Source organism: Chiloscyllium plagiosum, unplaced genomic scaffold (genome assembly GCF_037043375.1).
Source record: "Chiloscyllium plagiosum isolate Xiang-an unplaced genomic scaffold, Cpla_swu_hap1 HiC_scaffold_27, whole genome shotgun sequence".
In the NCBI taxonomy this organism is placed as follows: Eukaryota; Metazoa; Chordata; class Chondrichthyes; order Orectolobiformes; family Hemiscylliidae; genus Chiloscyllium; species Chiloscyllium plagiosum.
The window spans coordinates 91019967-91047395 of NW_028270165.1; the positions used below are offsets into that span (position 1 = coordinate 91019967).

General features: G+C 47.6%; 2 protein-coding genes and 1 pseudogene across 3 annotated transcripts in view; 2 read left to right on the forward strand and 1 right to left on the reverse strand.

The window, feature by feature from the left end:
- The window catches only part of LOC148144987 (uncharacterized), a 518924-nt gene that overhangs the window by 351158 nt on the left and 140337 nt on the right, over window positions 1–27429 (forward strand). The gene's annotated exons all lie outside the window — the stretch shown is intronic.
- Window positions 1538–5361, reverse strand: LOC148144995 (uncharacterized). The gene is made up of 2 exons (XM_087975573.1): window positions 5288–5361; window positions 1538–4724 (listed from the first exon to the last, which is right to left on the reverse strand). The coding sequence occupies exon 2, from the start codon at window positions 4344–4346 to the stop codon at window positions 3378–3380; it is 969 nt and encodes a 322-aa protein (XP_087831699.1). The 5' UTR covers window positions 4347–4724; window positions 5288–5361; the 3' UTR covers window positions 1538–3377.
- LOC148144996 (uncharacterized) lies at window positions 9382–24961 on the forward strand (annotated as a pseudogene). Its single transcript, XR_015751708.1, has 2 exons — window positions 9382–9550; window positions 23025–24961. The product of XR_015751708.1 is annotated as an uncharacterized LOC148144996 (transcript).

The window sequence follows — 27429 nt, forward strand, 5'->3', positions numbered from 1 at the left end:
CATCCAAATGCTGTTTCAATGTTGTAAATGTACCGGCAACTACCACATCCTCTAAGTTCATTCCACATGCAAATCACTCTTTCAAAATGTTGCCCCTCCAGTTCCTTTTAAATCTCTCTCCTCACATTAAAAAAAAGCCCCCTAGTTTTGAGTTCCCCTACGCTAAGCAAGAGCCATTTGCTATTCACCTTCCCTCCCACTCCTCATAATTTAATCAATCTCAATGAGGTCACCCCCCCCCCCCCCAACTTCCTGTGCTCCAGTGAATAAAGTCCCAGCCTCTCCTTATAACTCAAACCATCCAGTCCTGACAACATCCTGGTAAATCTTTATCAAACCCTCTCTAATAGTATTCTTCCTATTACAGGGCCACCAGAACTGTACTCAGTACTGTGAAAGTGACCTCATCAACATCCTGTGCAACCTCAACATGATGTCCCAACCCCTATCCTCAATGGTGTGAACAATGAAGGCAATGTTGCGAAATGCCATCTTAACCACCCTGTCGAGCAGTGATGAAACTTCCAAGGAACTATGTATCTAAACACCCCCCGCCCCCCCCATGTCTATGAGACCATAACACATAGTAGCGGAAGTAACGCCATTCGGCCCATCGAGTCCACTCCACCATTCAATCATGGCTGATGGGCATTTCAACTCCACTTACCCGCATTCTCCCCGTAGCTCTTAATTCCTTGTGACATCAAGAATTTATCAATTTCTGCCTTGAAGACATTTAGTGTCCCAGCCTCCCTGCACTCTGTGGCAATGAATTCCACAGGCCCACCACTCTCTGGCTGAAGAAATGTCTCCGCATTTCTGTTCTGAATTTACCCCCTCTAATTCTAAGGCTGTGTCCACGGGTCCTAGTCTCCTCGCCCAATGGAAACAATTTCTAGCGTCCTCCCTCTCCAAGCCATGTATTATCTTGTAAGTTTCTATTAGATCTCCCCTTAATCTTCTAAACTCCAATGAATACAATCCCAGGATCCTCAGCCGTTCCTCATATGTTAGACCTACCAGTCCAGGGATCATCTGTGTGACTCTCCGCTGGACACGCTCCAGTGCCAGTATGTCCTTCCTGAGGTGTGGGGACCAAAACTGGACACAGTACTCCAACTAACCAGAGCTTTATAAAGTCTCAGTAGCACAACAGTGCTTTTATGTTCCAACCCTCTTGAGATAATTGACAACATTGCATTTGCTTTCTGAAGCACGGACTCAACCTGCATGTTTACCTTGAGAGAATCCTCAACTAGCACTCCCAGATCCCTCTGTACTTTGGCTTTACGAATTTTCTGACTGTTTAGAAAGTAGTCCATGCTTCTATTCTTTTTTCCAAAGTGCAAGACCTCGCATTTGCTCACATTAAATTCCATCATCCATTTCCTTGACCACTCCTCCAAACTGGCTAGATCCTTCTGCAGCCTCCCAATTCCTCAGTACTACCTGCCTGTCCACCTAACTTTATATAATCGGCAAACTTCGCTTCATCCAGATCATTAATATATAATGTGAACAGCTGCGGCCCCAACACTGAACCCTGCAGGACACTGCTTGTCACCGGCTGCCATTCCAAAAAAGAAACTTTTATCCCAACTCTCTGCCTTCTGTCAGACAGCCAATCCTCAATCCATACCAGTTGCTCACGTCGAACACCATGGGCCCTCACCTGGCTCAGCAGTCTCCCGTGCACACACTCTCATTCTCTCATGCACACACACTATTCTATGGGGTGAAATTGTATTGGCAGAATTATATTTGCAGATACATTCAATTTTGTTCAAAAAGCACACAATCTGCAGGCAGTCAATGCATGTAATATTTTACAAATTCTGACTTTGGAAACAGAACCAGTCTGATTCAAGATTGGAATACTGACAGACACAAATCTCACCTTTAATGCATTGTCTGAGCAGAGATGTCTTTTTTTTTAAATAAAACCTTAAGTCATCTCAAGAACATTGTTACATATTAATGAACCAAAGCCCGCACCCATTCTAAGAGATGAAGACTATCTAAGTTTGTTCAATATATTCTATCAGTTGCATGACACTGATCTTTTGATATAAGTTCTGTGTCTTATGATGCTGTTCCATGAGGCTTATGTATTGATGAGGCAATATGGTACACATGAGGTGATAGAGAATTACAGATCATCGAGGAAGGATTGAAAGAGAGAGTTAAGAAGAGCAAAGAGAGGACCGAAGCAGTCTTTATTCTATTTGCTAAATGAAATAGAATAAAGGGGGAGGGGAAGGTCTTATGAGGAAAGGCTGATAGACTTGGGTCTTTTCTCAATGGAAAGAAGAAGGCTTAAGGGGGGATTTGAAAGAGACATACAAGATGATCAGAGGATTAGATATGGTAGACAGTGAAAGACTCTTTCCAAGGATGGCAACGTCAGCTTGTACGAGAGGGCATAACTACAAATTGAGGGGTGATAGATTAAAGACAGATGTCAGAGGCAAGTTCTTTTTGCAGAGAGTGGGAAGGATGTGAATGCCCTCCCTGCTAAAGTAGTCAACTCAGCCACATTGGGGAGATTTAAACATTCCTTCGATAAGTGCATGGTTGTTTTTCGGATAGTGTAGGGGGACAAGCTGAGAATAGTTCACAGGTCAGCGCAACATCGAGGGCCTGTTCTGCGCTGGATTCTTCTATGTTCTATGTTCTAAACTTAGTGCAGGAGGTGGAAAGAAATGAGCAGCTTTAAAACTGCTCTTGGAGCTCAAAGCTTTCAATGAAAGTCTGAGCCCGGTGTTAAGTTCAGGTAACCTTTATTGCAACCCAAACTTTGTTGCAACTTCAGATCCCCCCCCAGCAAAAAGGCAGAGAAAAAGTAGTTGCTTTTTGAACATCTCAAGGTGAAAGTGCACACACCACACCTCCCCTTGTCCCACCCCCCTCACTGTCTTTACTATTGGCCAGCACCAAGTTGTCCCTTTGTAATCGGATCCTTGGTACAGCCGTCACCCGGAGGAAGTATTGCCTCACTCAGCAATTTCAACCCTTACCCTGTCTCCAACTAAGTTTCTCCCTGCTCATTTGCCAGTGGGGGGAGGGCAGTGTAGAGTCAACCTGACTGCTGTGGGTCTGAAGTCACGTGTAGGCCAGACCAGATAAAGGGTGCAGCTGGAACGACTGAGTGAATCCTTTCCCACAATGGCGGTTCCCTTCCCTAACAAGGGAGAGAAATGGCGGCTTTCTCCCCCCCACCCCCAACCCCCTCCCTGAAACGGTCTCATCGTTAGATTCCGAACTCCACATTTCTGACCGAATACCAATTCTGCCATCTGTCGTGGCGGGATTCGAACCCGGGAGTCCCCGGAACCGGTTGATAGTCCAATCGATAATGGCCCTTGGCCGTCACTCCTTCAATCTCCCTGCGATGGCACGTGAACTCGCTGGTGCTTCCGCAGGTGGGAGGAGTAGGTGAAGCCCTTCCCGCACTGAGAGCAGGTGAACGGCCTCTCCCCTGTGTGTATCCGCTGGTGCCTCAGCAGGGTGGAGGATGTGCTGAAAGCCTTCCCACACTCGGGGCAGCTGAAGGGCCTCTCCCCCGTGTGGACCCGCTGGTGGCTCCGCAGGTTGGAGGAGCAGGTAAAGCCCTTCCCGCACTGAGAGCAGGTGAATGGCCTCTCCCCCGTGTGGACATGCTGGTGGGTCAGCAGGGTGGAGGAACTGCTGAAGGCCTTCCCACACTTGGGGCAGCTGTAGGGCCTCTCCCCCGTGTGGACACGCTGGTGGGTCAGCAGGGTGGTGGCCTGGGTAAAGGCCTTCCCGCACTCGGGGCAGGTGAAGGGCCTCTCCCCTGTGTGGATCTGCTGGTGCCTCATCAGGGAGGAGATGTGGCTAAAGGCCTTCCCGCACTCAGGGCAGCTGAACAGCCTCTGCCCTGTGTGGACACGCCGGTGACTCCGCAGAGTGGAGGAATCGCTGAAGGCCTTCCCACACTCGGGGCAGCTGAAGGGCTTTTCCCCCGTGTGGACACGCCGGTGGCTCAGCAGGGTGGAGGAATACCTGAAGGCCTTCCCACACTCAGGGCAGCTGAACGGCCTCTCTCCTGTGTGGACCCGCTGGTGGGCCAACAGGGCCGAGAAAAACACGAAGGCCTTCCCGCACTCGGGACAGCAGAAAGGCCTTTCCCCAGTGTGGTCCTGCTGGTGGGCCAGCAGGTGGGAGGAATGTCTGAAGGCCTTCCCGCAGTCGGTGCAGGGGAATGGCCTCTCCCCGGTGTGACTGCGCCGATGAGTCTCCAGGGCAGACGGGAAACGGAAGCCTTTCCCACAGTCGCCACACTTCCACGGTTTCTCCACAGGGCGGGATTCCTCAGGTTTCTCCATGGCCACAGCTTCAGTTGCACACAAACACGTGTAGAGCCCTCCCTGCCGTGAAATGCCTTTTCCAGGCCGTATCACGGTTTCAGTCTCCACGCACAGTCCCACCTGATGCTGAAAACATACTCAAACAGGAACCAAAAAGCTTTGATCCCTCTCACAGAAATCACGGTCTAAAATGTTTGCTGGCCCCAGTGGATTGAGTGACCGTCAGACATTGACATCAAAGTGAGGACCGGAGATGCTGGAGAGTTAGTTGAAAAATGTGGCACTGGAAAAGCACAGCAGGTCAGGCAGCATCCGAGGAGCAGGAGGGTCAATATTTCGGGCATAAGCCCTTCATCTGTTGATTTTGAAATTTTCCTCTTCAAATCTTCAAAAACTCTGTCAGAATAGATTACAAAGCTCATCACTGCCAGTGCAGGGTAGAAATTCTGAACAAGCAATTCTATTTTTTGCAGAATATTCTTTTCTTTTATTATTCCACAAAATTGAAAGCACCATCCCACTCTCTCCCCCCCCCCCTCTGTTCTCACTCCGCTCTAATTCTCCTCATCAGGATCTTACAGGGACGAAAAAGCAAAAAAAATGCCAAGACATGACTCCTCCCTGCCACCAACCAGACTCATTCCACCCATTGACCAACCAGGTGGTACCCTCTAACTGTCTCGACCTATCCCTACTTCACCACCACCCCCTTTTATCTGCAGCTTCTGCACCCAGCCCCAGCCCTGAAGAAGGATTACACCCGATACGTCGACTTCTCCACCATCTGATGCCTCCTGCCGAACTATTTTGCCAATTGAGATACAGACTTGGATCAATGTTTCCGGAGTCTGTACCTGCCGAATTCACTCTCTTTCCTTTCAGTTGCTGAAAGTCAACAATTGAATCACAGAATGAAAAAAGATGGAAAAGGGAGCGAGATAAGAGAGTGCCGTACTCACATATCTGGGACACAGGAAGGAATCTGCAGTCTGGGTAAAGCTCAATCTTTACTCGGAGAGAGAGGATCAGGAGTTGCAGCTTGAGAAGTTCATGGTCCAACTTCCGCATTCAGACAATGGACTGGCTCTGATTGGCAGGAGGACCAGTCTCCTTCCAGTCCTCCAATGCTGCCTATTGGTCAATCAAAAGAAGGTCTCGCGCCTTGTTTGCGTTCAGCGATGAGCATGCCCAGTGTTTTGCTGACACTGGCCAGCATGCGCACTGCGTTGCTGACACCGATAAACATGCGCAGTATGCTCTACGGGGATGTTGGTGTTACTGACAGATTTTAAGTGTCCAAATGCCAACAGGGGAAAAAAGATAGAGCCACAATTTTTTCCCCCTATGGCTCGGTATTTTATTCCTTTTGAATTTTGTCTGGCTGCTCAATTTTTGTATGTTTTTCCCCCTTATTGTGGGGGCAAGACGCCGAGACCAGAACTGGAGGGCATAGATTTAGGGTGAGAGGGGAAAGATTTCTGAGGGTCCTAAGGGGCAATCTTTTCGCACAGAGGATGGTATGTATATGGAATGAGCTGCCAGAGGAAGTGGTGGAGGCTGGTACAATTACATTTTTTAAAATGCATCTGGATGCAGATATGAATAGGAAAGATTCAGAGGGATAGGGGGCAAATGCTGGGAAATGGGTCACTAGATTAATTTAGGACATCTGGTCGGTGTGGACCGAAGGGTTTGTTTCTGTGCTCTACAACTCTGAGCCTATTTTTAGATAGTATGGAAAATAAAGAGCATGAAAGCATGGGAAGGGTTAGAGCATGGAGACCACTGCCGGTTTGTTGCAAAGGATAGTGGAAAGCTCTTACACGAATTACCAGAGTAAGGTTGAGGCTGAAAGGTCACTATGGCAAGATGAGATAACAGTCAGTAAAGTTAGCCTCACCTGCTAAATGATTGACAGGATTGGGACAATAAATATTTGGGACATGACATTAAATATCTAATTAATAATTAGTAGAGTCAGCCTGCTTGAGACTATTGATAATAAATATCTAATCATGACATTAGGAAAATATTAAGTAGGGTCTGGAATGCAAGACCATTGTTCCAAAAGCTGACATTAAATCTCTAACCGTGACATTAGAATACCATTAAGTAGAATGTAGGAAAAACTATAAGGGCGCAACTAAAGAGATAATGGGAACTAACATCATGGTTTATTGTATAGCTAGCGTGAGGTACTTTTAATTAATATAGTTGAACATGCTGATTAGCTACAAACACACTGCTGAGCTGGAGACAGTGCTGTCCCCTCTGTCCAGGAGTAAATGCTGGAAAGGTGGTATTGTTCATAGGGAGGAGGATGGTCTCCGGCTACACTCTGATATCTATCAGCTAGTAAATGGGGCAGAACTATGGAATTTAATCTGCAGGCAGTTTGGGAAATTTAATAAGGGAAGGAAGTAAGCAATAAATAGTAGATCTCTACAGAGTGCAGTGGAACAAAGGGTCCTTGCTGTCCAAGTTCAGAGATCCCCGAAGGTATCGGTACAGGTAAAACGGGGGATGAGGAAGGCATAGATTTGTACTTTTTCACACAGAGGGTGGTGCGTGTGTGCAATGAGCTGCTAGAGGAAGTGGTGGAAGTTGGCACAAATACAATTTTTAAAAGGCAGCTGGATGGATATGTGAATAGGCAGAGTTTAGAGGAATATGGGCAAGTGCTGGTAAATTGGATAGATTAATTTCGGATATCTATTCAGCATGGACGAGATGGACTGTTTCTGTGCTGTACAGCTCTATGGCCATCCACCTCATTTTGAAATGTTTTGGAACACCCTCTTCGGGTTCAGAGTGTGCCAGGACCTGACACCTCCCTCCTCACTTCTCCTGTGTATTTTAAATCAATAGTACCGTTTGCATGTTACTGGGTTAGTACTTTAAACACACAGACACATACAATATAATCAGAATTTCTATTCGGTACAGACAGTGATGACTTGTTTCAACTTTGCTTACAGGGTATCAGATCTGCAGACAGAAATCTTGGAAGAAATTCCAAAACAAGATCTGACAGGGTCACTCAATATCATTGGGGGGGGGGGTTGAATCTGGAAACAGAAATTCGACCTGCTTCAAAAGGAACTGGACATCAATGTGAGCAGAGAAGCACTCAGAGAGGAACACACCAGTGAACGGAGCTTTATCTGGTTACACAGAATGAGTGTATGTGTCCCAGTGAACTGACAATGGGAAGGAGCTTTAACCAGTTACACAGACTGAGAGGGGCTGGGGCATTTATTTTACCCCTGGAGCATCAGTGCCTGAGGGGTGACCTTAGAGAGGTTTATAAAATCGTGAGGGGCATAGACAGGGCAAATAGCCTAAGTCTTTTCCCCCCAGGGTGGGGGAGTCAAAAACTAGAAGGCATAGGTTTAAGGTGAGAAGGGAAAGATTTAAAAGGGGCCTAAGGGACAACTTTTCATGCAGAGGGTTGTGCAGGTATAGAATGAACTGCCAGAGGAAGTGGTGGGTAGAATTGCAATGTTTAAGAGGCGTTTGGTTGGGTATATGAATAGGAAGGGTTTGGAGGGATATGGGCTGGGTGCTGCCAGAGGGGATTAGATTGGGTTGGGATATCTGGTCGGCATGGGTGGGTTGGATGAAAGGTTTGTTTCCATGCTGTACATCTCTATGACTAGCACTCGGAGCATGGCTCCTTCATCACGTGATTGTGGAGAACAAAATCATAAGGCATAGAATGGATGGAAAAACATTACAGTGCACTGAAATAATATATTGAAAAACTCTGGATTGTTAAGTCTTTCATCTTTTAGTATGGGCTGCTTGTATCATTCATTTGTAAATCGCAGAATTTCCTGAAAGACATCTTCTTGAAATAACTCAAGGTTTTAGAACAAAAGGTGACATCTCAGCTCTGACAACGCATTAAAGGTGTGAAGTCAGGATCTGTCTGTATCCCAATCAGACTGGTTCTATTTCCAACGTGGAATTTACAAAATATTACATGGATTGACTGCCTGTATATTGTACATTTTTTGAGAAAAATAGAATGTATCTGCAAATACAAATTCACCCCCATGGATGTGTATGTGTGTGAATGAGACAGAGAAAAGTCTATTTCATGCTGTATATCCCAATGTCTACTCGACAACAGATGCTTTAATTCTGCTGGTGTAAATATTGTTATAAATCATAGCTGGGTATGAATAGTTAGATGTTAGGGTGAGAGAATGCCTCAAGAGCGGCACTATAAGAATCGTGGGAGAGCCCTATTTCTGGTTTACTTCCCCATGAACAAACATTAAGCATGAGCATTTATTTATTTCTAATTTTGTTCTGTTTTTCTTGTTTGATTCCCCGCTAGGACTACTCTCTGTGTCTGGGGATGGTTGACAGGCTGGGAGATTGTGGCTTGGGTCTTGAATAATTGAATGTTTTATTGTTCCAGAAGGTGTAGGGGTGTGGGGTCAAGGCTTCAGCAGAAATCCAGCAGAGCAGAGAATAGACCAATATCTGACTCTGTGAGAACAGGGACATCCCAGAGGACAGAGAAATCAGGACCTGAATCCAAGCTGACACCTGTGATTAGTGCTTTGATGAGCAGCGCCAAGCCTCTACCTTCACCTAGCTTCCCATTTGACTCCTACCTCGATATTCAGGATCCAATCCTTGTCATCCTGAAGCCATGCCTCTGCAAGGAGTCTCAGATCATAATTATTCTCTTCAATGTGTGCAGTCAATTTTGTTACAATGGACACCATTCAGAAACATCGTTTTTAGTTTCAAGTTTTGTGACCTTCAGAATCCAGTTTTGATTGTTGGTACATTTACTCACCTTGTCCCTTTCTATCGTTCTCAAGAGACAGGAGAGTTTGTTTTTGTGAATGAGCAGTTGTAGCGCGAGGTGGCTGTTGCTTGGTGACGGTGAGGCTCCCCGGCCCGGCCCCGCCCATCCCCGGCCCGGCCCCGCCCATCCCCGACCCGGCCCCGCCCACCCCCGGCCCGGCCCCGCCCACCCCCGGCCCGGCCCCGCCCCGCCCATCCCCCAGTGCAGACGTCACGCGGGGCCGAAGGCGGTTGGGAGGAGAAGTCGCTCGAGCGAGGAAGCGGCGGGAGGGCGGCCGTTAGGAAAATGGCGCCGCGCGGCCCGGGGCAGACACCCGTCACTGGCCGCCGCCGCCTTCCTGGCGCAGCTGCTGTGTCACGGCCACACCGGCCGGCTGTACAGCAGCCAGGAGCCGGTGAGCATTCTCGAGGCGGATGGGGTTAAGGGCCTGCTTGGGAACTCGTCGGCCGCCGGGGTGGTGGAGTTCTACTGGTCGTGGGGCGGCCCCTGTGTCAACTATGGGGCCACCTGGAAGGTACTGGGCCCGGGACGTGAAAGGTGAGGCAGGTTGTGGGGGGGGGACGGAGGGGAAGGAATGTGGGGCCTGTCCTGTCATAGTGACATTTTACACTCACTTTCCATCGGCTTTTACTGGCGCTTGTGCTGTTTGCCCCTCACTGTGTGTTTAATCCTTGTGCTGTTTGCCCCTCACTGTGTGTTTAATCCTTGTGCTGTTTGCCCCTCACTGTGTGTTTAATCCTTGTGCTGTTTACCCCTCACTGTGTGTTTAATCCTTGTGCTGTTTGCCCCCTCACTGTGTGTTTAATCCTTGTGCTGTTTGCCCCTCACTGTGTGTTTAATCCTTGTGCTGTTTGCCCCTCACTGTGTGTTTAATCCTTGTGCTGTTTACCCCTCACTGTGTGTTTAATCCTTGTGCTGTTTGCCCCCTCACTGTGTGTTTAATCCTTGTGCTGTTTGCCCCTCACTGTGTGTTTAATCCTTGTGCTGTTTGCCCCCTCACTGTGTGTTTAATCCTTGTGCTGTTTGCCCCTCACTGTGTTTAATCCTTGTGCTGTTTGCCCCCTCACTGTGTGTTTAATCCTTGTGCTGTTTGCCCCTCACTGTGTGTTTAATCCTTGTGCTGTTTGCCTCTCACTGTGTTTAATCCTTGTGCTGTTTGCCCCCTCACTGTGTGTTTAATCCTTGTGCTGTTTGCCCCTCACTGTGTGTTTAATCCTTGTGCTGTTTGCCCTTTGCTGTTACTTGTGCAATTGCTGAGGGTAGTGTGTAAATACGAGTGAAGGATACTATGCACCAGCATGTACATATTCCTCAGTCATTGAAGGGGCAGGACCTGTTGAGAATGGTTAGTAAAGCATGTGGTACACTAAGCCTTGTTAACATGGATATAGTTTGTTATTTGGAAAAGTAGACTTTTTATTATTCAGTCATAGCACGGAAGCAGACCCATTCAGTCCAACCTGTCCATGCCAGCCCGATATCCTAAATTAATCTAGTCCCCTTTGCCAGCACTTGACTCATATCCCTCTCAACCCTTCCTATTCATTTACCCAGCCAGATGTGTTTTAAATGCTGTAATTATACCGGCTTCCACTACTTCCTCTAGCAGCTCATTCCATACATGCACCACCCTCTGCATGGAAACGATGCCCCTCAGGTACCTTTATGGTCTCACCCGAAACCTATGCCCTGTAGTTGTGAATCTCACCCCAACACTGAGGAAAAGACTTAAACATTGAGCAGCCAGACAAATGCAAAAGCAATCAAATATCGAGCCAATGGGGGAAAAAAGATTATGGCTGTACCCATTTTGTTCTCCCATAGGAATTTGGACACTTAAAATCTGTCAATGACACCAGCATTGCTACAGTGCATATTGTGTAAACTCCTCAGTGTCAACAAGCAGGGCACTTGTTCCACCTAAACATTGGGCATGTTCCTCGTTGTCGGCAGAAAAGGGGCGAGACCTACGTTTGATGGACAAATAAGGAGCACTGGAGGACCGGAGGGAGAATTGTCCTCCTGCCATTCGGAGCTCCCCTATTGGTGAATGTGGAAGTTGGACCATGAGATTCTGAAGCTCCTGCTGCTCCTATCTCTGAATGAAGATTGAGGTTCACCTCAGACTGCAACTTCTTTCCTCTGTCCAACATCTGAGAGTACCCACTCTCTTTTCTCACCCCCATTTCCATTTACGTTTCATTCTGAGGTTCAGTTGTTGACTTGGAGCAACTGAAAGGAATGGGAATGAATCCAGCAAGGGGACAGACTCTGGAAAAGTTAGTCCAGGCCTTTGTTCTCAATTGGCAAAATAGACAGGCAGGAGACTGAAAGAACGCAGCAAGCTAGGCAGTATCAGGAGGTGGAGAAGTTGAGGTATCTGGTGTAACCCTTGTTCAGGACTGAGGATGGGTATAGGGAGAGCTGTGGAACAAGGATGTGCTGGGGGCAGGGTATTGAAGTGGGGATAGGTGGAGACAGGTAGAGGGTACAATAGACAATAGGTGCAGGAGTAGGCTATTCTGCCCTTCGAGCCAGCACCACCATTCATTGTGATAATGGCTGATCATCCTCAAATAGTATCCTGTTCCTGCCTTATCCCCATGACCTGGTTGGTGAATGGGAGGAAGGAATCTAGTTGGCAGGGAAGAATGGAAGGGGCTGGGAAGTGACTTGGGGGATGGGATGTGAGATTATTTGAAATTGGAGAACTCAGTGTTGTGTCCTCCGGGCTATTGACTGCTCAGACAGAAGATGAGGTTTTGTTCCTCCAATTTGTGGCTTGGTTTGTTGTGGAAGGGGAGTGGGAAGGGGCATTAAAATGGGTGGAGATTGGGAAGTCCGCTCAGCCTCTGCGGACCTGGCTGTGATGCTCAGCAAACCGTTCCCCAAGTTTACGCTCGGTTGCCCGATGTAGAGAAGACCACAATTGGCAAAGCACAGCGGGTCAAGCAGCATCCGAGCAGTAGGACAATCGAAGTTTTGGGCACGAGCCCTTCATCAGGAATGATGCGTGGATGTTCAGAGGGGCATCAGTGTCCTTCTGTGCCAGTTGTCAGACAGGTGCAGAAGGCAATGAGCAAGGCAAGTGGTGTATTAGCAAGAGGAATTGAGTTCAGAAGTGGGGATGTCTTCCTGCACTTAGGGGGTCATTGAATATATTCAAGGCTGAGTTCATCTGATTTTTATGTGAATGTTTATGGGGAAGGCAAGAAAATGGTTTTAAGACTAGTATAGGACCAAGTTACAGAGCCATGCAGCACAGAACAGACCCTTCAGTCCAACTAGTCCATGCTGACTATGTTCTCAAACTAAACCAGTCCCACCTGCCAGTGTTTTGGCCCATATCCCTCCAAACCTTTCCTATTCATGAACTTATCCAAATGTCTTTTAAATGTCGTTACTGTACCTGCATCCTCCACTTCCTCTAGACATTTAGTCCGCATGTGAACCACTCTCTATAAAAAAAATTGTGCCCTTCAAGTCTTTTTAAAGTCTCTTTCTCCTGTCACCATCAAAATTTGCTCACTAATCTTGAAACCCCAACCTGAGGGGAAGGACACCCGTCGTTCACCGCATCTCTCTCCTCATGATTTTATAAACCCATTCCCCAACATTTACCCCTTCACCTAATACTACAGGCAAATTAGCGTGGCCACTTCACCTAACCTGCACATCTTTGGACAGTGGGAGGAAACCCACGCAGACACTGGGAGAATGTGCAAACTCCACACTGTCAGTTGCCCGAGGTGGGATTTGAACCCGGATCTCTGGCGCTCTGAAGTGCTGCTGCTGCTGCTTCAGGTGGTTGTGGAGAATAAGATCATGATTAGACTATTTATAGCCAACAGAGTCTGGGTTCATGGAGATGTGATACATTAAACAATTTAGATTAAATCTTCCATCTTTTAGAATGGGGTTCTGTTCTTTGGTATGTTAATCCCAGAACCTGTTTTCAGTAACTTTCTCAAGAACGTAATTTAAATGCAGAGCTTTTCTATCAAAAATGTCAGGCTGACTCGACATTGGGGCCCAGACAGAATTCACACCTATTGGTGGGTAGGCTGGGACTTTTTTCACTGGAGCACAGGAGGTTGAAAGGTGAAGGTATCGGGTGCCTCATTAGCAAGTTTGCAGATGGGCATTCAGATTGATGGAATATCAGATAGTGAAGGGGACTGTCAGACAATACAGCAGAATATAGATCGGAGAGTTGGGAAGAGAAATGGCAGATGGAGTTGAATCCAGACAAATGCGAGGTGATGCATTTTGGAAGATGCAATTCAAGAGCGAGCTATACAGTAAATGGAAAGGTCCTGGGGAAAATTGATGTACAGAGAGATCTGGGTGTTCAGGTCTATTGTTCGTTGAAGGTGGCAATGCGTGTCAATAGAGTGGTCAAGGCAGCATACAACACGCGTTCCATCATCGGACGGATTGAGTAAAAGAGCTGGCAAGTCATGTTAAAGTTATATAAGATTTTGGTTTGGCGCATTTGGAATACTGTGTACAATTCTTGTCGCCAGATTTCCAAAAGGATGTGGGTACTTTTGGAGAGAGTGCAGAGGACGTTCACCAGGATGTTGCCTGTTATGGAGAGCGCTAGCTATGAGGAGAGGTTGAGTAGATTAGGATTATTTTCGTTGGAAATAAGGAGGTTGAGGGGGGGTCCTGATTGAAGTCTAAAAACCATGAGGGTTGTAAACAGGGGTGGATAGGAAGAATTATTTTACCAGAGGGGAAGACTTAATTACTCAGGGTCACGAGTTCAAAGTGAGAGGGGAAAGGTTTGAGGGAGATATACATGGAAAATTCTTTACACAGAGGGTGGTGGGCGCCTCGAATGCATCGCCAGCGGAGGCAGTAGGGGTGGTGTCGATAGCGTCATTTAAGATGTATCTAGACAGAGACATGAATGGGCAAGGAGCAGAGGGATACAGATCCTTAGAAAATAGGCGGCAGATTTAGATAGAGTATCTCGATCAGCATAGCCTTGGAGGGCTGAAGGGCCTGTTCCTGTGCTGTAAGGTTCTTTGTTCTCTTTAGAGGTTTACAAAACCACGAGGGGCAAAGATAAGGTGATTGGCATGTGTCGTTTCAAGATGAGGCTGCAAATTAAGGTGAGAGGAGAAAGATTTAAAAAACACATGAGGAGCACCTTTTTTTTTTAAACAGTGGTTTGTGTGGAATGAATGTCCAGAGGAAATGGATGCAGGTTGAGTAACAACATTTAAAAGACATTTGGATAAGTTCATGAATAGGAAAGGTTCAGGGGGATATGGGGCAAACACAGGCAGGTGGGACTAGTTTAGTTTGTGAATATAGTCAGCATGGATTGGTTGGGTTGAAGGGTCTGTTCTGTGCTGTCTGACTGTAACTGTTCTGTACTGGTCTTAAAATCATGTTGCTTGCCTTCTCCCATAAACATCCACTTCATGGTTGTTCTAAAATCAGATGAACTCAGCCTTGAATATATTCAATGACTCCCTAACTGCAGGAAGACATCCCTACTTCTGAAATCAATTCCTCTTGCTAATATACCTGTTGCCTTGCTGATTGCTTGCTGCATCCGTCTGACAACTGGCAGTGACTGGTGTGGAAGGACGCTGAGGCCACTTTTTACATCCACACATCATTCCTGAGGAAGGACTTGTGCCTGAAACGTCGATTCTCCTGCTCCTCGGATGCTGTCTGACCTCGTGTGCTTTTCCAGTGCCACACTTTTCGACTCTCATCTCCAGCATCTGCAGTCCTCACTTTGACGTCAATGTCTGACAGTCACTCAATCCATCAGAATCACAATGATTTTTGACTATGATTCTGTGAGAAGGAGCGAAGCAGTTTGGTTCCTGTTTGAGCACGTTTTCAGCAGCAGTGGGACTGGATGAGAGGCCCTGAGTGCAGAGCCTGGGAAGAGGAATTCGGTGGGAAGGGGCTCCATACGCGTTTGTGTGTGGCTGAAGCTTTGACCATGGAGAAACTGAGGAATCCCACCCCGTGGAGAAACCGTGGAAGTGTGGCGACTGCGGGAATGGCTTTCGTGCCCCGCCTTTCCCGGAGATTCATCGGCGCAGTCGCACCGGGGAGAGGCCATTCCCCTGCCCTGTCTGTGGGAAGGCCTTCAGCAATTCCTCCAACCTCCAGACCCACCAGCGGATCCACACAGGGGAGAGGCCATTCCCCTGCCCCGAGTGCGGGAAGGCCTTTACCCAGGCCTCCACCCTGCTGTAGCACTGGCAGGTCCACACAGGGGAGAGGCCCTTCAGCTGCCTCGAGTGTGGGAAGGTCTTCAGCCATTCATCCACCCTGCTGACCCACCAGCGGATCCACACAGGGGAGAGGCCCTTTAGCTGCCCTGACTGCGGGAAGGCCTTCACTAATTCATCCACGCTGCTGAGGCACCAAAGAAGGGGGAGAGGCCCTTCAGCTACCCAGAGTGTGGGAAAGCCTTTACGCAGGTATATACCCTGCTGACCGGCCGGCCGGTCCAAACGGGGGAGAGTCTCTCCAGCTGTCCCAAGTGCGGGAAGGCCTTCAGTGATTTCCCCCAACTTGCTGACTCACCAGTGGGTCCACAAGGGGGAGAGGCCATTCCCCTGCCCCGCGTGCAGGAAGGCCTTTACCCAGGCCTCCAACCTGCTGAGGCACTGGCGGATCCACAGATGGGAGAGGCAATTCAGCCGCCCCGAATGTGGGAAGGTCTTTACCCACACCTCTGCCCTGGTGACCCACCAATGGATCCACACGGAGGAGAGGCCCTTCAACTGCCCCGAGTGCGGGACGGTCTTCACCCGCTCCTCCTACCTGCGGAGCCACCAGCGAGTTCACGTGCTGTTGCAGGGTGATTGAAGGAATGATGGCCGAGTGCCATTATCGTCTGGACTATTGACCCAGTTCCAGGGATCTCGGGTTCAATTCCCACTGCGACAGATGGTGGAATTGGAATTTTAGTCAGAAATCTGGAGTTCAGAATCTAACGGTGAAACCAATGTTGGTGGGGTTGGGGTGGAAGAAATCCCCCATCTCATTCACTCAGTTCCTTTTTAGGGAAGGAAACTGTCGTTGTGGGAGAGGATTCACTCAGTCGTCCCAGCTGCATCCTTTACCCGGTCTGGTCTACACGTGACTCCAGACCCACAGCAGTCTGATTGACTCTACACTGCCCATCCAACTTACTTGGATACAGGATACGGGTTGAAATTGCTGAGTGAGGCAATACTTTCTCCGGGTTAAGGCTGTACCAAGGATCCAATTACAAAGGGTCAACTGGGAAGTGACCAATAATGAAGCAGGTGAGGGGTTGGAGGGGGTGTGTGCTTTTTGGCCTTGAGGTGTTTTTAAAAAATTTCTACTTTTTCTACGCCTTTCTGCTGAGAGATTCTGAAGCTGTTACGAAGTTGGGTCGCAATAAAGATTACCTGAGCTTCACGCCGATCTCAGACTCTCGTTGGGAGCTTTGAACTGCAACTGTTTTTTGTTTTTAAACTGCTCATTTCTTACAGGTGAAAGTGAGAACTGCTGATGCTGGAGATCAGAGTCAAGATTAGAGTGGTGCTGGCAAAGCACAGCAGGTCAGGCAGCATCCAAGGAGCAGGAAAATCGACATTTTACGGGCAACATTGATTTTCCTGCTTCTCTGATGTTGCCTGTCCTGCTGTGCCCATTTCTTACAGCCTCCTGTTCTATGTTTCCAATGTTGTGTATTGGTTGCAGCAGTGAATGAGTAGCCAGCATTGTCAGAAATTGTCAATTTTTCAAGAGTGCAGGTACTACATCATGTCATCGGCATTGTACGGTTTCCTGGCAGCACTGGGAAGTGTGGGCTGTGTCCACTGGAAACGATGTGGAGGTGCCGGTGTTGGACTGGGGTGGATAATGTTAAAAATCACACAACACCAGCTAATAGTCCAACAGGTTTATTTGTAAGCATGAGCTTTCAGAGCGCTTCCTCAGGTAGCTGTGGAGCAGGGTCATAAGACACAGAATTTATAGCAAATGATCACAGTGTCATGCAACAGATGGGACATATTAAACAAATCTATATTGCAGATTAATCTTTCATCTTTTAGTATGGGTTGCACGTTTCAATTCATTAATAGGTAATCCCCCAAACTACTTTTAATTCACCTTCTTGAGATGATTTAAGGTTTTATAAAAATAGGTGACATCGCAGCTCAGATACTGCACAAAAGTGTCTGTATCCCAATCTTGAATCAGACTGGTTCTACTAACCAAAGTTATAAATATTACATGGATTGACTGTCTGCAGTTTGTATGATGTTTGAGCAAAAATGAATATATCTGCAAATATAATTCTGCAAATGGAAGTTCACTCCATTGACTTAGATTAGATTAGATTACTTAGTGTGAAAACAGGCCCTTCGGCCCAACAAGTCCACACCGACCCGCCGAAGCGCAACCCACCCATACCCCTACATTTACCCCTTACCTAACACTACGGGCAATTTAGCATGGCCAATTCACCTGACCTGCACATCTTTGGACTGTGGGGGGAAACCGGAGCACCCGGAGGAAACCCACGCAGACACGGGGAGAACATGCAAACTCCACACAGTCAGTCGCCTGAGGCGGGAATTGAACCCGGGTCTCTGGTGCTGTGAGGCAGCAGTGCTAACCACTGTGCCGCCCTTATGTGTGACTGTATCTGCAGGAGTGTATATGCGTGCGTATGCGAGTTTGCGCATACATGCTAATGAAATGTGTGTGAGATGGAATATAAGCCTGTGTGATGGTGAGAGTGTTAGGGTGTGTGTGTGTCTGAGAGAGCAAGAGATAAAGGCAAGGGATTGCATTTTGCTAAAACAAGGGCAGGACTTGTACCATTAATGGTAGGGCCCTGCATCGTCTTGCAGAACAGATTCATGGGGGTGGGGTGGCGTGGAGGGGTTCAGGCACATCAAGTTAAAAATCTCTCAACACCAGGTCATCGTCCAAGTGGTTTATTTGGAAGCATGAGCTTTTGGAGCACTGCTCCTTCATGGGATGTTTGTGGAACAGGATCTAAGACACAACCATCTGATGAAGGAGCAGCGCTCCAAAAGCTAATGCTTGCAAATGAGCCTGTTGGAGTATCACCTGGTGTGGTGTGAATTTTAACTTCGTACACCCCAGTCCAACACCGGCATCTCCAAATCGGGAACATAGTTCTTTGGAAGTTGCATCATTGGTAGACAGGGTTGTGAAGGAGGCGTTTAGCACACTTTCCTTCATTGTTCACCCCGTTCAGTGTAGGAGTTGGGACATCACGTTGTGGTTGTACAGGATATTGGGGAGACCACGTGGAGAGGACTGAGTACAGTTCTGGTCGCCCTGTTGACGACCACAAGTTGTCGGGTGACCTTATTTCGATGTATAAAGTCATGGGGCGTGTAGGAAAGGTAAATATCACATGGGGAAGAAAGGGTGGCTCTCCCCTTTTTAACTTCTCTTGGCATTCAGACACTTAAATTCTGTCAGTAACAGCAGCATCGCCAGAGAGCAGACTGCGCGTGCTCGCCGGTACAAGGATGAAACTGCGCATGTTCGTCGCTTCACGCAAAGCACGCGTCGCGACTTTCTTTTGGGCCAATTGGAAGCCTTGGAGGACCGGAAGGTGACTGGTCCTCCTGCCAATCAGAGCCTTCCTATTGTCTGAATGCAGAAGTTGCAACACGAGCTTCGGAAGCTGCTGCTGCTCTGTCTCTGAATGAAGAGTGAGTTTGTTCCAGACTGTAACCTCCCTACTCTGTCAACCATCTGTGAGTACGGCACTCTCTTCCCAACTCCTTTTCCTTTTTTTTTCATTCTTGGATTCAATCTTTGACTTCCCTTTCCTTTCGGTTGCTGTAAATGAATGCACGGCGTGGACCGATTCGGGAAAAGGTTTTCATGAACAGAGAGTGGTTCATGTATGGAATGAATGTCCAGAGGTAGTGGTGGATGCACGTACAGATGCAACGTTTAACAGACATTTGGATAAGTACCTGAATGGGCACGGTGCGGAGGGATATGGCCCAAATACTGGCAAGTGGCACTAGTTTAGTGTGAGAACATAGTCAGCATGGAATAGTTGGACTGAAGGGTCCGTTTCTGTGCTATCTGACCGTAACTGTTCTGTTGTGGTCTTAAAACCATTGTCTTGCATTCCATTTTAAACGTGGTTACTGTACCTGCATCCAACACACACAGCAGTCAAAAAAACCACCTCAACCACACAACATAAATATCCACACTTTGTTGTTCAAAAATCAAACGAACTCAGCCCAGGCATCAATGTGGACTTCAACAGTTTCCTCATTTCCCCTTCCCCCACCTCACCCTAGTTCCAAACTTCCAACTCAGCACTGTCCCCATGACTTGTCCGGACTTGTCCTACCTGCCTATCTCCTTTTCCACCTATCCACTCCACCCTCTCCTCCCTGACCTATCACCTTCATCCCCTCCCCCACTCACCTATTGTACTCTATGCAACTTTCTCCCCACCCCCACCCTCCTCTAGCTTATCTCTCCACGCTTCAGGCTCTCTGCCTTTATTCCTGATGAAGGGCTTTTGCCCGAAACGTCGATTTCACTCCTCCTTGGATGCTGCCTGAACTGCTGTGCTCTTCCAGCACCACTAAGTCAGAATCTGGTTTCCAGCATCTGCAGTCATTATTTTTACTCCTACCCTATCCAGTCATTTCTGCTGGTGGATGAGACCAGGCCTCAAGTTGAGGGGAGTAGCTTTTAGATTATATTAGATTACTTAGTGTGGGAACAGGCCCTTCACCCCAACAAGACCTCCCGAACCCCCTGAAGAGCAACCCACCCAGACCCACTCCCCTACATTTACCCCTTCACCTGACACTACTGGCAATTTAGCATGGCCAATTCACCTAACCCGCACATCTTTGGACTGTGGGAGGAAACCAGAGCACCCGGAGGAAACCCACACAGACAGTTGCCCGAGGCAGGAATTGAACCCGGGTCTCTGGCGCTGTGAGGCAGCAGTGCTACTCACTGTGCCACCGTGCCATTTGGGACAGATGAGGAACTGCTTTTCCTGGAGAGTAGTCAATCTATGGAATTCTCTGCCCAAGGAAGCAGTAGAGAGGCATCTTCATTAAGTATATTCAAGACACAATTGGATGGGTTTTCATGGTCAGGGAGTTAAGGGTAGTTGGGATAATGCAGGGAAGAAGAGCTGAGCCAGTGGATATATCAGCCACGATCAGCTCGGATTTCACTTGTCCACAGAGTAAGATATTGGTCTGTTCTCTGCTCTGCTAGATTTCTGCTGAAGCCTTGACCCCCACCCCCACACCTTCTGGAACAATAAAACATTCAGTTATTCAAGACTCGAGCCACAATCTCCCAGCCTGTCAACCATCCAGACACAGAGTGTAGTCCTAGCTGGGAATCAAACAAGAAAAACAGAACAAAATTAGAAATAAATAAATGCTCATGCTTAATGTTTGTTCATGAGGAAGTAAACCAGAAATAGGGCTCCCCACGATTCTTATAGTGCCCCTCTTGAGGCATTCTCTCTCCCTGACATCTAACTATTCATACCCAGCTATGATTTACAACAATATTTACACCAACAGAAAGCATCTGTTATCAAATAGACATAGGGATATACAGCACAAAATAGACTTTTCTCTGTCTCATTCACACACACATACAACCATGGGGGTGAATTTGTATTTGCAGAATTATATTTGCAGAGACATTCTAGTTTTCTCAAAAATGCACAATATACCAACTGTTCAATCCATGTAATATTTTGTAAATTGCACTTTGGAAATAGAACCAGTCTGACTCGAGATTGTGATACAGACAGACTCTGACTTCACACCTTTAATGCATTGTCAGAGCTGAGATGTCACGTTTTGTTCTAAAACCTTGTTATCTCAAGAAAATGTCTTTCAGGAAATTCGGCGATTTACAAATGAATGATACGAGCAGCTCATACTAAAAGATGGGCTGCCTTATGATTTTATACTCCACAATCACCTGATGAATGAGCCACGCCCCGAGTGCTCGTCATAGTGTCAAAAAGGTGTACAGCACGGAAACCGACCCTTCGGTCCAACTCATCCATGCTGACCAGATATTCCAACCCAATCTAATCCCCCCCCGGCAGCACTCAGCCCATATGCCTCCAAACCTTTCCTATTCATATACCCAACCAAATGCCTCTTAAACATTGCAGTTGTACCCACCTCCACCACTTCCTCTGGCAGTTCGTTCCATATCTGCACAACCCTCTGCATGAGAAGTTGTCCCATAGGCCCCTTTTAAATCTTTCCCTTCTCACCTTAAACCTCTGCCTTCTAGTTTTTGACCCCCCCCCGCCCGGGGGGAAAAGACTTAGGCTATTTGCCCCATCTATGCCCCTCATGATTTTATAAACCTCTCTAAGGTCACCCCTCAGGCTCTGATGCTCCAGGGTAAAATAAATGCCCCAGCCCCCCCCCTCAGTCTTTTCCAAAGTCAGCTCACTGGGGCACATACACTCATTCTGTGTAACCAGTTAAAGCTCAGTTCACTGGTGTGCTCCTCTCTGAGTGCTCCTCTGCTCACACTGATGTCCAGTACCTTTTTGAAGCAGGTCGAATGGATTTCTCTTTCCAGACTCAACCCCCAATGATATTGAGTGACCCTGTCAGATCGTGTTATGGAATTTCTTCCGAGATTTCTGTCTGCAGATCCTCCCCTTCAGATACCCTGTTAGCAAAGTTGAAACAAGTCATCACTGTCTGTACCGAATAGAAATTCTGATTATATTGTATGTGTCTTTGTGTTTAAAGTACTAACCCAGTAACATACAAACAGTACTATTGTTTTAAAATACACAGGAGACATGAGGAAGGAGATGTCAGGACCTGGCACACTCTGAACCCTAACAGGGTGTTCCAAGTGATAGTGCAAACATTTCAAAATGAAGTAGATGGCCATGGAGCTGTACAGTACAGAAACAGTCTATCTTGTCCATGCTGACTAGATATCTGAAATTAATCAATCCTATTTACCAGCGCTTGGCCCATATCCCTCTAAATCCTACCCATTCACGTACCCATCCAGCTGCCTTTTAAATGTTGTATTTGTACCAGCCTCCACCACTTCCTCCTGCAGCTCATTCTATACATTTACTACCCTCTGTGTGAAAAGGTTGCCCCTCAGATCTCTTGTTTTTATCCCCCTCGCCTTAAACCTATGCTCTCTTGTTCTGGACCTCCCCCTCCCCCCCACTGCAGGGAAAAGATTTTGCCTATTTATTCTATCTATGCCCTTCATGATTTTATAAACCTCTATAAGGTCACCCCCTAACCTCCAACACTCCAGGGAAAACAGCCCTAGCCTCCCTTTAGCTCAAATCCTCCAACCCTGGCAATATCCTTATAAATGTTTCTGAGCCCTTTCAAGGAAGGAAACCAGAATTGTGCGGAATGTTCCAAATGTGGCCTAACCAATGACCTGTACAGCCACAACATAACTTCCCAAATCATATACTCAGAATTGGGAAAGTTTTCAAAACTTGCAAAAGACAACCGGGAAAGAATGGAAGGAAAAACCGAATCAGACCTGCTCACTCTCAGCAGGATCCGAGTGTTGTGAAAGATATTAACTTTCAGGTGGAAGTATCCAAAATTCAGAGAGATGTCAGTCTTGATGTTTTTGCTTTTCTGCCCCTGTAAGATCCTGACTCAGCACCTTCAGGGGAATTAGTTAGAGCGGAGTGAGAACAGAGGGGGAGAGAGAGTGGGATGGTGCTTTCAATTATGTGGAATAATAAAAGAAAAGAATATTCCACAGAAAGTAGAATTGCTTGTTCAGAATTTCTACCCTGCACTGACAGTGATGGCTTTTGTAATCTCTTTTTACAGCGTATTTGAAGATCTGATGGCGGAAGTTTCTCAATCAACAGATGAAGGACTTAGGCCCAAAACATTGACCCTCCTGCTCCTCGGATGCTGTCTGACATCCCTGTGCTTTTCCAGTGCCACATTTTTCGACTGACTCTCCAGCATTTGCGATCCTCACTTCGCCGTCAATGTCTGACAGTCACTCAGTCCACCAGGACCACAACGATTTTCGACTGTGATTTCTGTGAGAGGGATCAAAGCTTTTTGGTTCCTGACTGAGTACGTTTTCAGCATCAGTGCGACTGGACGAGAGACTCCACTGTTGCAGCGCACTAATTGTGGAGCGTGTAGCAGCTATACGACCTGGAAAGAGGAATTCACGACAGGGAGGGGCTGGAAATTCGATTGTGTGCGGCTGAAGCTTTCGCCATGGAGAAACCCGAGGAATCCAGCCCCGTGGACAAACGATGGAAGTGTGGCGACTGTGGGAAAGGCTTCTGTTTCCCGTCCGCCCTGAAGACTCATCGGCGCAGTCACACCGGGGAGAGGCCATTCCCCTGCACCGACTGCGGGAAGGCATTCAAACATTCCTCCCACCTGCTGGCCCACCAGCGGGACCACACGGGGGAAAGGCCCTTCAGCTGCCCCGATTGTGGGAAGGCCTTCATGTTTTTCTCTGCCCTGTTGGCCCACCGGCGGGTCCACACGGGGGAGAGGCCCTTCAGCTGCTCTGAGTGCGGGAAGGGCTTCAACTATCCCTCCGACCTGCTGAGGCACCAGCAGGTCCACACGGGGGAGAGGCCCTTCATCTGCTCTGAGTGCGGGAAGGCCTTCAGCAATTACTCCAACCTCCAGACCCACCGGCGGATCCACACAGGGGAGAGGCCCTTCAGCTGCCCTGAGTGCGGGAAGGACTTTACCCAGGTCTCCACCCTGCTAAGGCACCAGCGTGTCCACACGGGGGAGAGGCCCTTCAGTTGCCCCGAGTGCGGGAAGGACTTTACCCAGGTCTCCACCCTGCTAAGGCACCAGCGTGTCCACACGGGGGAGAGGCCCTTCAGTTGCCCCGAGTGTGGGAAGGCCTTCAGCAATTCCTCCACCCTGCTGAGGCACCAGCATGTCCACACAGGAAAGAGGCCGTTCACCTGCTCTGTGTGGGAAAGGCTTCACCTGCTCCTCCAACCTGCGGAGCCACCAGCATCTCCACACGGGGGAGAGGCCCTTCAGCTGCCCCGAATGCGGGAAGGCCTTCAGCACATCCTCCACCCTGCTGAGGCATCAGCGGGTCCACACGGGGGAGAGGCCGTTCACCTCTCAGTGCGGGAAGGGCTTCACCTGCTCCTCCCCTCTGCCGGAGCACCAGCGAGTTCACGTGCCATCGCAGGGGGATTGAAGGAGCGACGGCCGAGTGCCATTTTCGATTGGACTATCAGCCTGGTTCTGGAGACTCCCTGGTTCGAATCCTGCCACGACAGATGGCAGAATTGGTATTCGGTCAGAAATGTGGAGTTCGGAATCTAACAATGAGACCATTTCAGGGAGCGGGTGGTGCGGGGGAGAAAGCTCCCATCTGATTCCCTCTCTCCCTTGTTAGGAGAGGATTCACTCAATCGTTCCAGCTGCATCCTTCACACGGTCTGGCCTACACGTGACCCCAGACCCACAGCAGTTTGGTTGACACTACACTGCCCTCCCCCCACTTGCAAATGAGCAGGGAGAAACGTACCAGGATAAAGGGTATGGGTTGAAATTGCTGAGTGAGGCAATACTTCCTCCGGGTTCCAGCTGTTACAAGGATCCAATTACAACCTGGTGCTGCCCAATAGTAAAGACAGTGGGGTAAGTGTGGGCTTTGATCTTGAGCTGTTTAAAAAGCAGCTACTTTGTCTATGCCTTTTTGCTGGGGGGAATCTGAAGCTGTAACAAAGTAGAGTCACAATAAAGGTTACCTGAACTTACTGCCAGGCTCAGACTCTCATTGAAAGCTTTGAGCTCCAAGAGGTTTTTTGTTTCAAGCTACTCCTCTCTTTCAGCCTCCTGCACTGAGTTTCCAATGTCGTGTATCAGATGGAGCAGTGAATGAGTAGCTGGTATCGTTAGAAATTGTAAATCTTTCAGGTACTGCGTTGTTTCATCAGCATTGTAAAGTTTACTGGCAGCACCAGGAGGTGTGGGCTGTGTTCACTAGAAACGATGTGGAGGTGTCGGTATTAGACTGGGTTGATAAAGTTAAAAAAATCATACAATACCAGATTATTGTCCAACAGGTTTATTTGGAAGCACTAGCTTTCTGAGTGCTGCTCCACAGCTACCCGATGAACGTAAGACACAGAACGTATATCAAAAGATCAGTGACTTGCAACTGATGGAATGTATTGAACAAACCTAGATGACTGTCAAGTCTTTCATCTGAGAATGGGTGCACGTATTGGTTCCTTAACGTGTAACTGCCAGAACATCTTTTAAATCACATTCTTGAGATGACTGAAGGTTTTATAAAGAAGGTGACATCTCAGCTCAGACATTGCATTTAAAGATGTGAGAATTGAATCTGAAAATGTGTTGCTGGAAAAGCACAGCATGTCAGGCAGCATCCAAGGAGCAGGAGAATCGACGTTTCGGGCATGAGCCCTTCTTCAGGAAAGGGCTGAAGAAGGGCTCATGCCCGAAACGGCGATTCTCCTGCTCCTTGGATGCTGCCTGACCTGCTACGCTTTTCCAGCAACATACTTTCAGCTCTGATCTCCAGCATCTGCAGTCCTCCCTTTCTTCCTGAGAACTGAGTCTGTCAGTATTCCAATCTTGAGTCAGACTGGTTCTATTTCCAAATTCATAAAATATTACATGGACTGACTGCCTGGAAATTGTATACTTTTTGAGCAAAATTGAATACATCTGCAAATATAATTCTACCAATACAAATTCACCTCATAGAATTGTGTGTGGATGCATGTGAGTTTGTGTGTGAGAGTGTGTACATGCTTGGTAAAGTGTGAGTGTGATGGAGTATAAGCCTGAGAGAGTATTGGGGGGTATACGTGTGTGTGTGTGTGTCTGAGGGGGAGCATGTGTGAGAGAGGTATTAATACAAGCAAGGGGTTGCATTTTGTTAAAACAAGAAAGGGCAGGACTTGTACAGATAATGGTAGGGCCCTGGGTCATGTTATAGAACAGACAGACATGGGGGGGGAGTGGTGTTCAGGTACATAGTTCGTTGGAAGTTGCATCATTGGTAGACAGGGCAGTTAAGAAGGCATTTAGCAGCATAGCATTCATTGTTCACACCATTGAGTACAGGGGTTGGGACATCATGTTGAGGTTGTACAGGATGTTGGTGAGGCCACTTTCAGAGTACTGAGTACAGTTCTGATGGCCCTGGAATCGGAAGTATTCTTATCACAGAGGGTTCGGTAAAGATTTGCCAGGACTGGAGGGTTTGAGTTATAAGGAGAGGCTGGGACTTTATTCACTGGAGCACAGAAGTTTGGGGGGGGTGACTTCATTGAGATGGATAAAATTATGAGGAGTGGAGGTAAGCTGAATGGCAAAGGCCTCTTGCTTAGCGTCGGGGAACTCAAAACTTGGGGCCATATTACTTGAGTTGAGGAGAGAGATTTAAAAGGAAGCGGAGGGGCAACATTTTGAAAGAGAGTGATTTGCATGTGGAATGAACTTGGCGAGGATGTGGTAGATGCAGGTACAGTTACAACATTCGGATGGGTACATGAATAGAAACGTTGAGAGGGAAATGGGCCAAATGCAGGCAAGTGGGACTGGTTGAGTTTGGAATCCTCGTCAGCATGGACGAATTGGACCAAAGTGTCTGTTTCTGTGCTGTATACCTCTATTGAAACTAGTACAATTCTGAAAGGGGCTTGACATGATAGATGCCGATAAAATGCTCCTTTATGGGGAGGGTCATACAATCCCAACAATGTGGAAGCAGGCCATTTAGCCCATCTCTTCCTCTCTGGCCCTCTGAACAGTATCCCAGCCATTTCCAATCCCTTATTCCATATTTCCGCCCTTACCTGTACATCCCTGGTCACTACGGGTAATTTAGCACGGCCAATCCTCCCTCACCGACACCCGAATCTATAACTTACCTTCTCAAGAATGTAATTTAAATGCAGAGCTTTTCTCAGAAAAATGTCAGTCTGACTCAACATTGGGACACAGACAGAATTCACACCTACTGTCTCTACTTATGAATAGGGCAACGTCTCTTCGAAATGTAGATTCATTTAGATATAACTGCGTCACTTTACATATGAAGATATCCCTTTGAATGTGCCCACATCCCTTTGAAATATAATCTCGTCCATTTCAACCTCTTTATTTGCAGAAATACCCGTTAAAATGTCCACGTTCCTTTAAAATGCAGATTGCCCCCTTTCGATATGACGCCGTTCCGTTAGATGTGGGA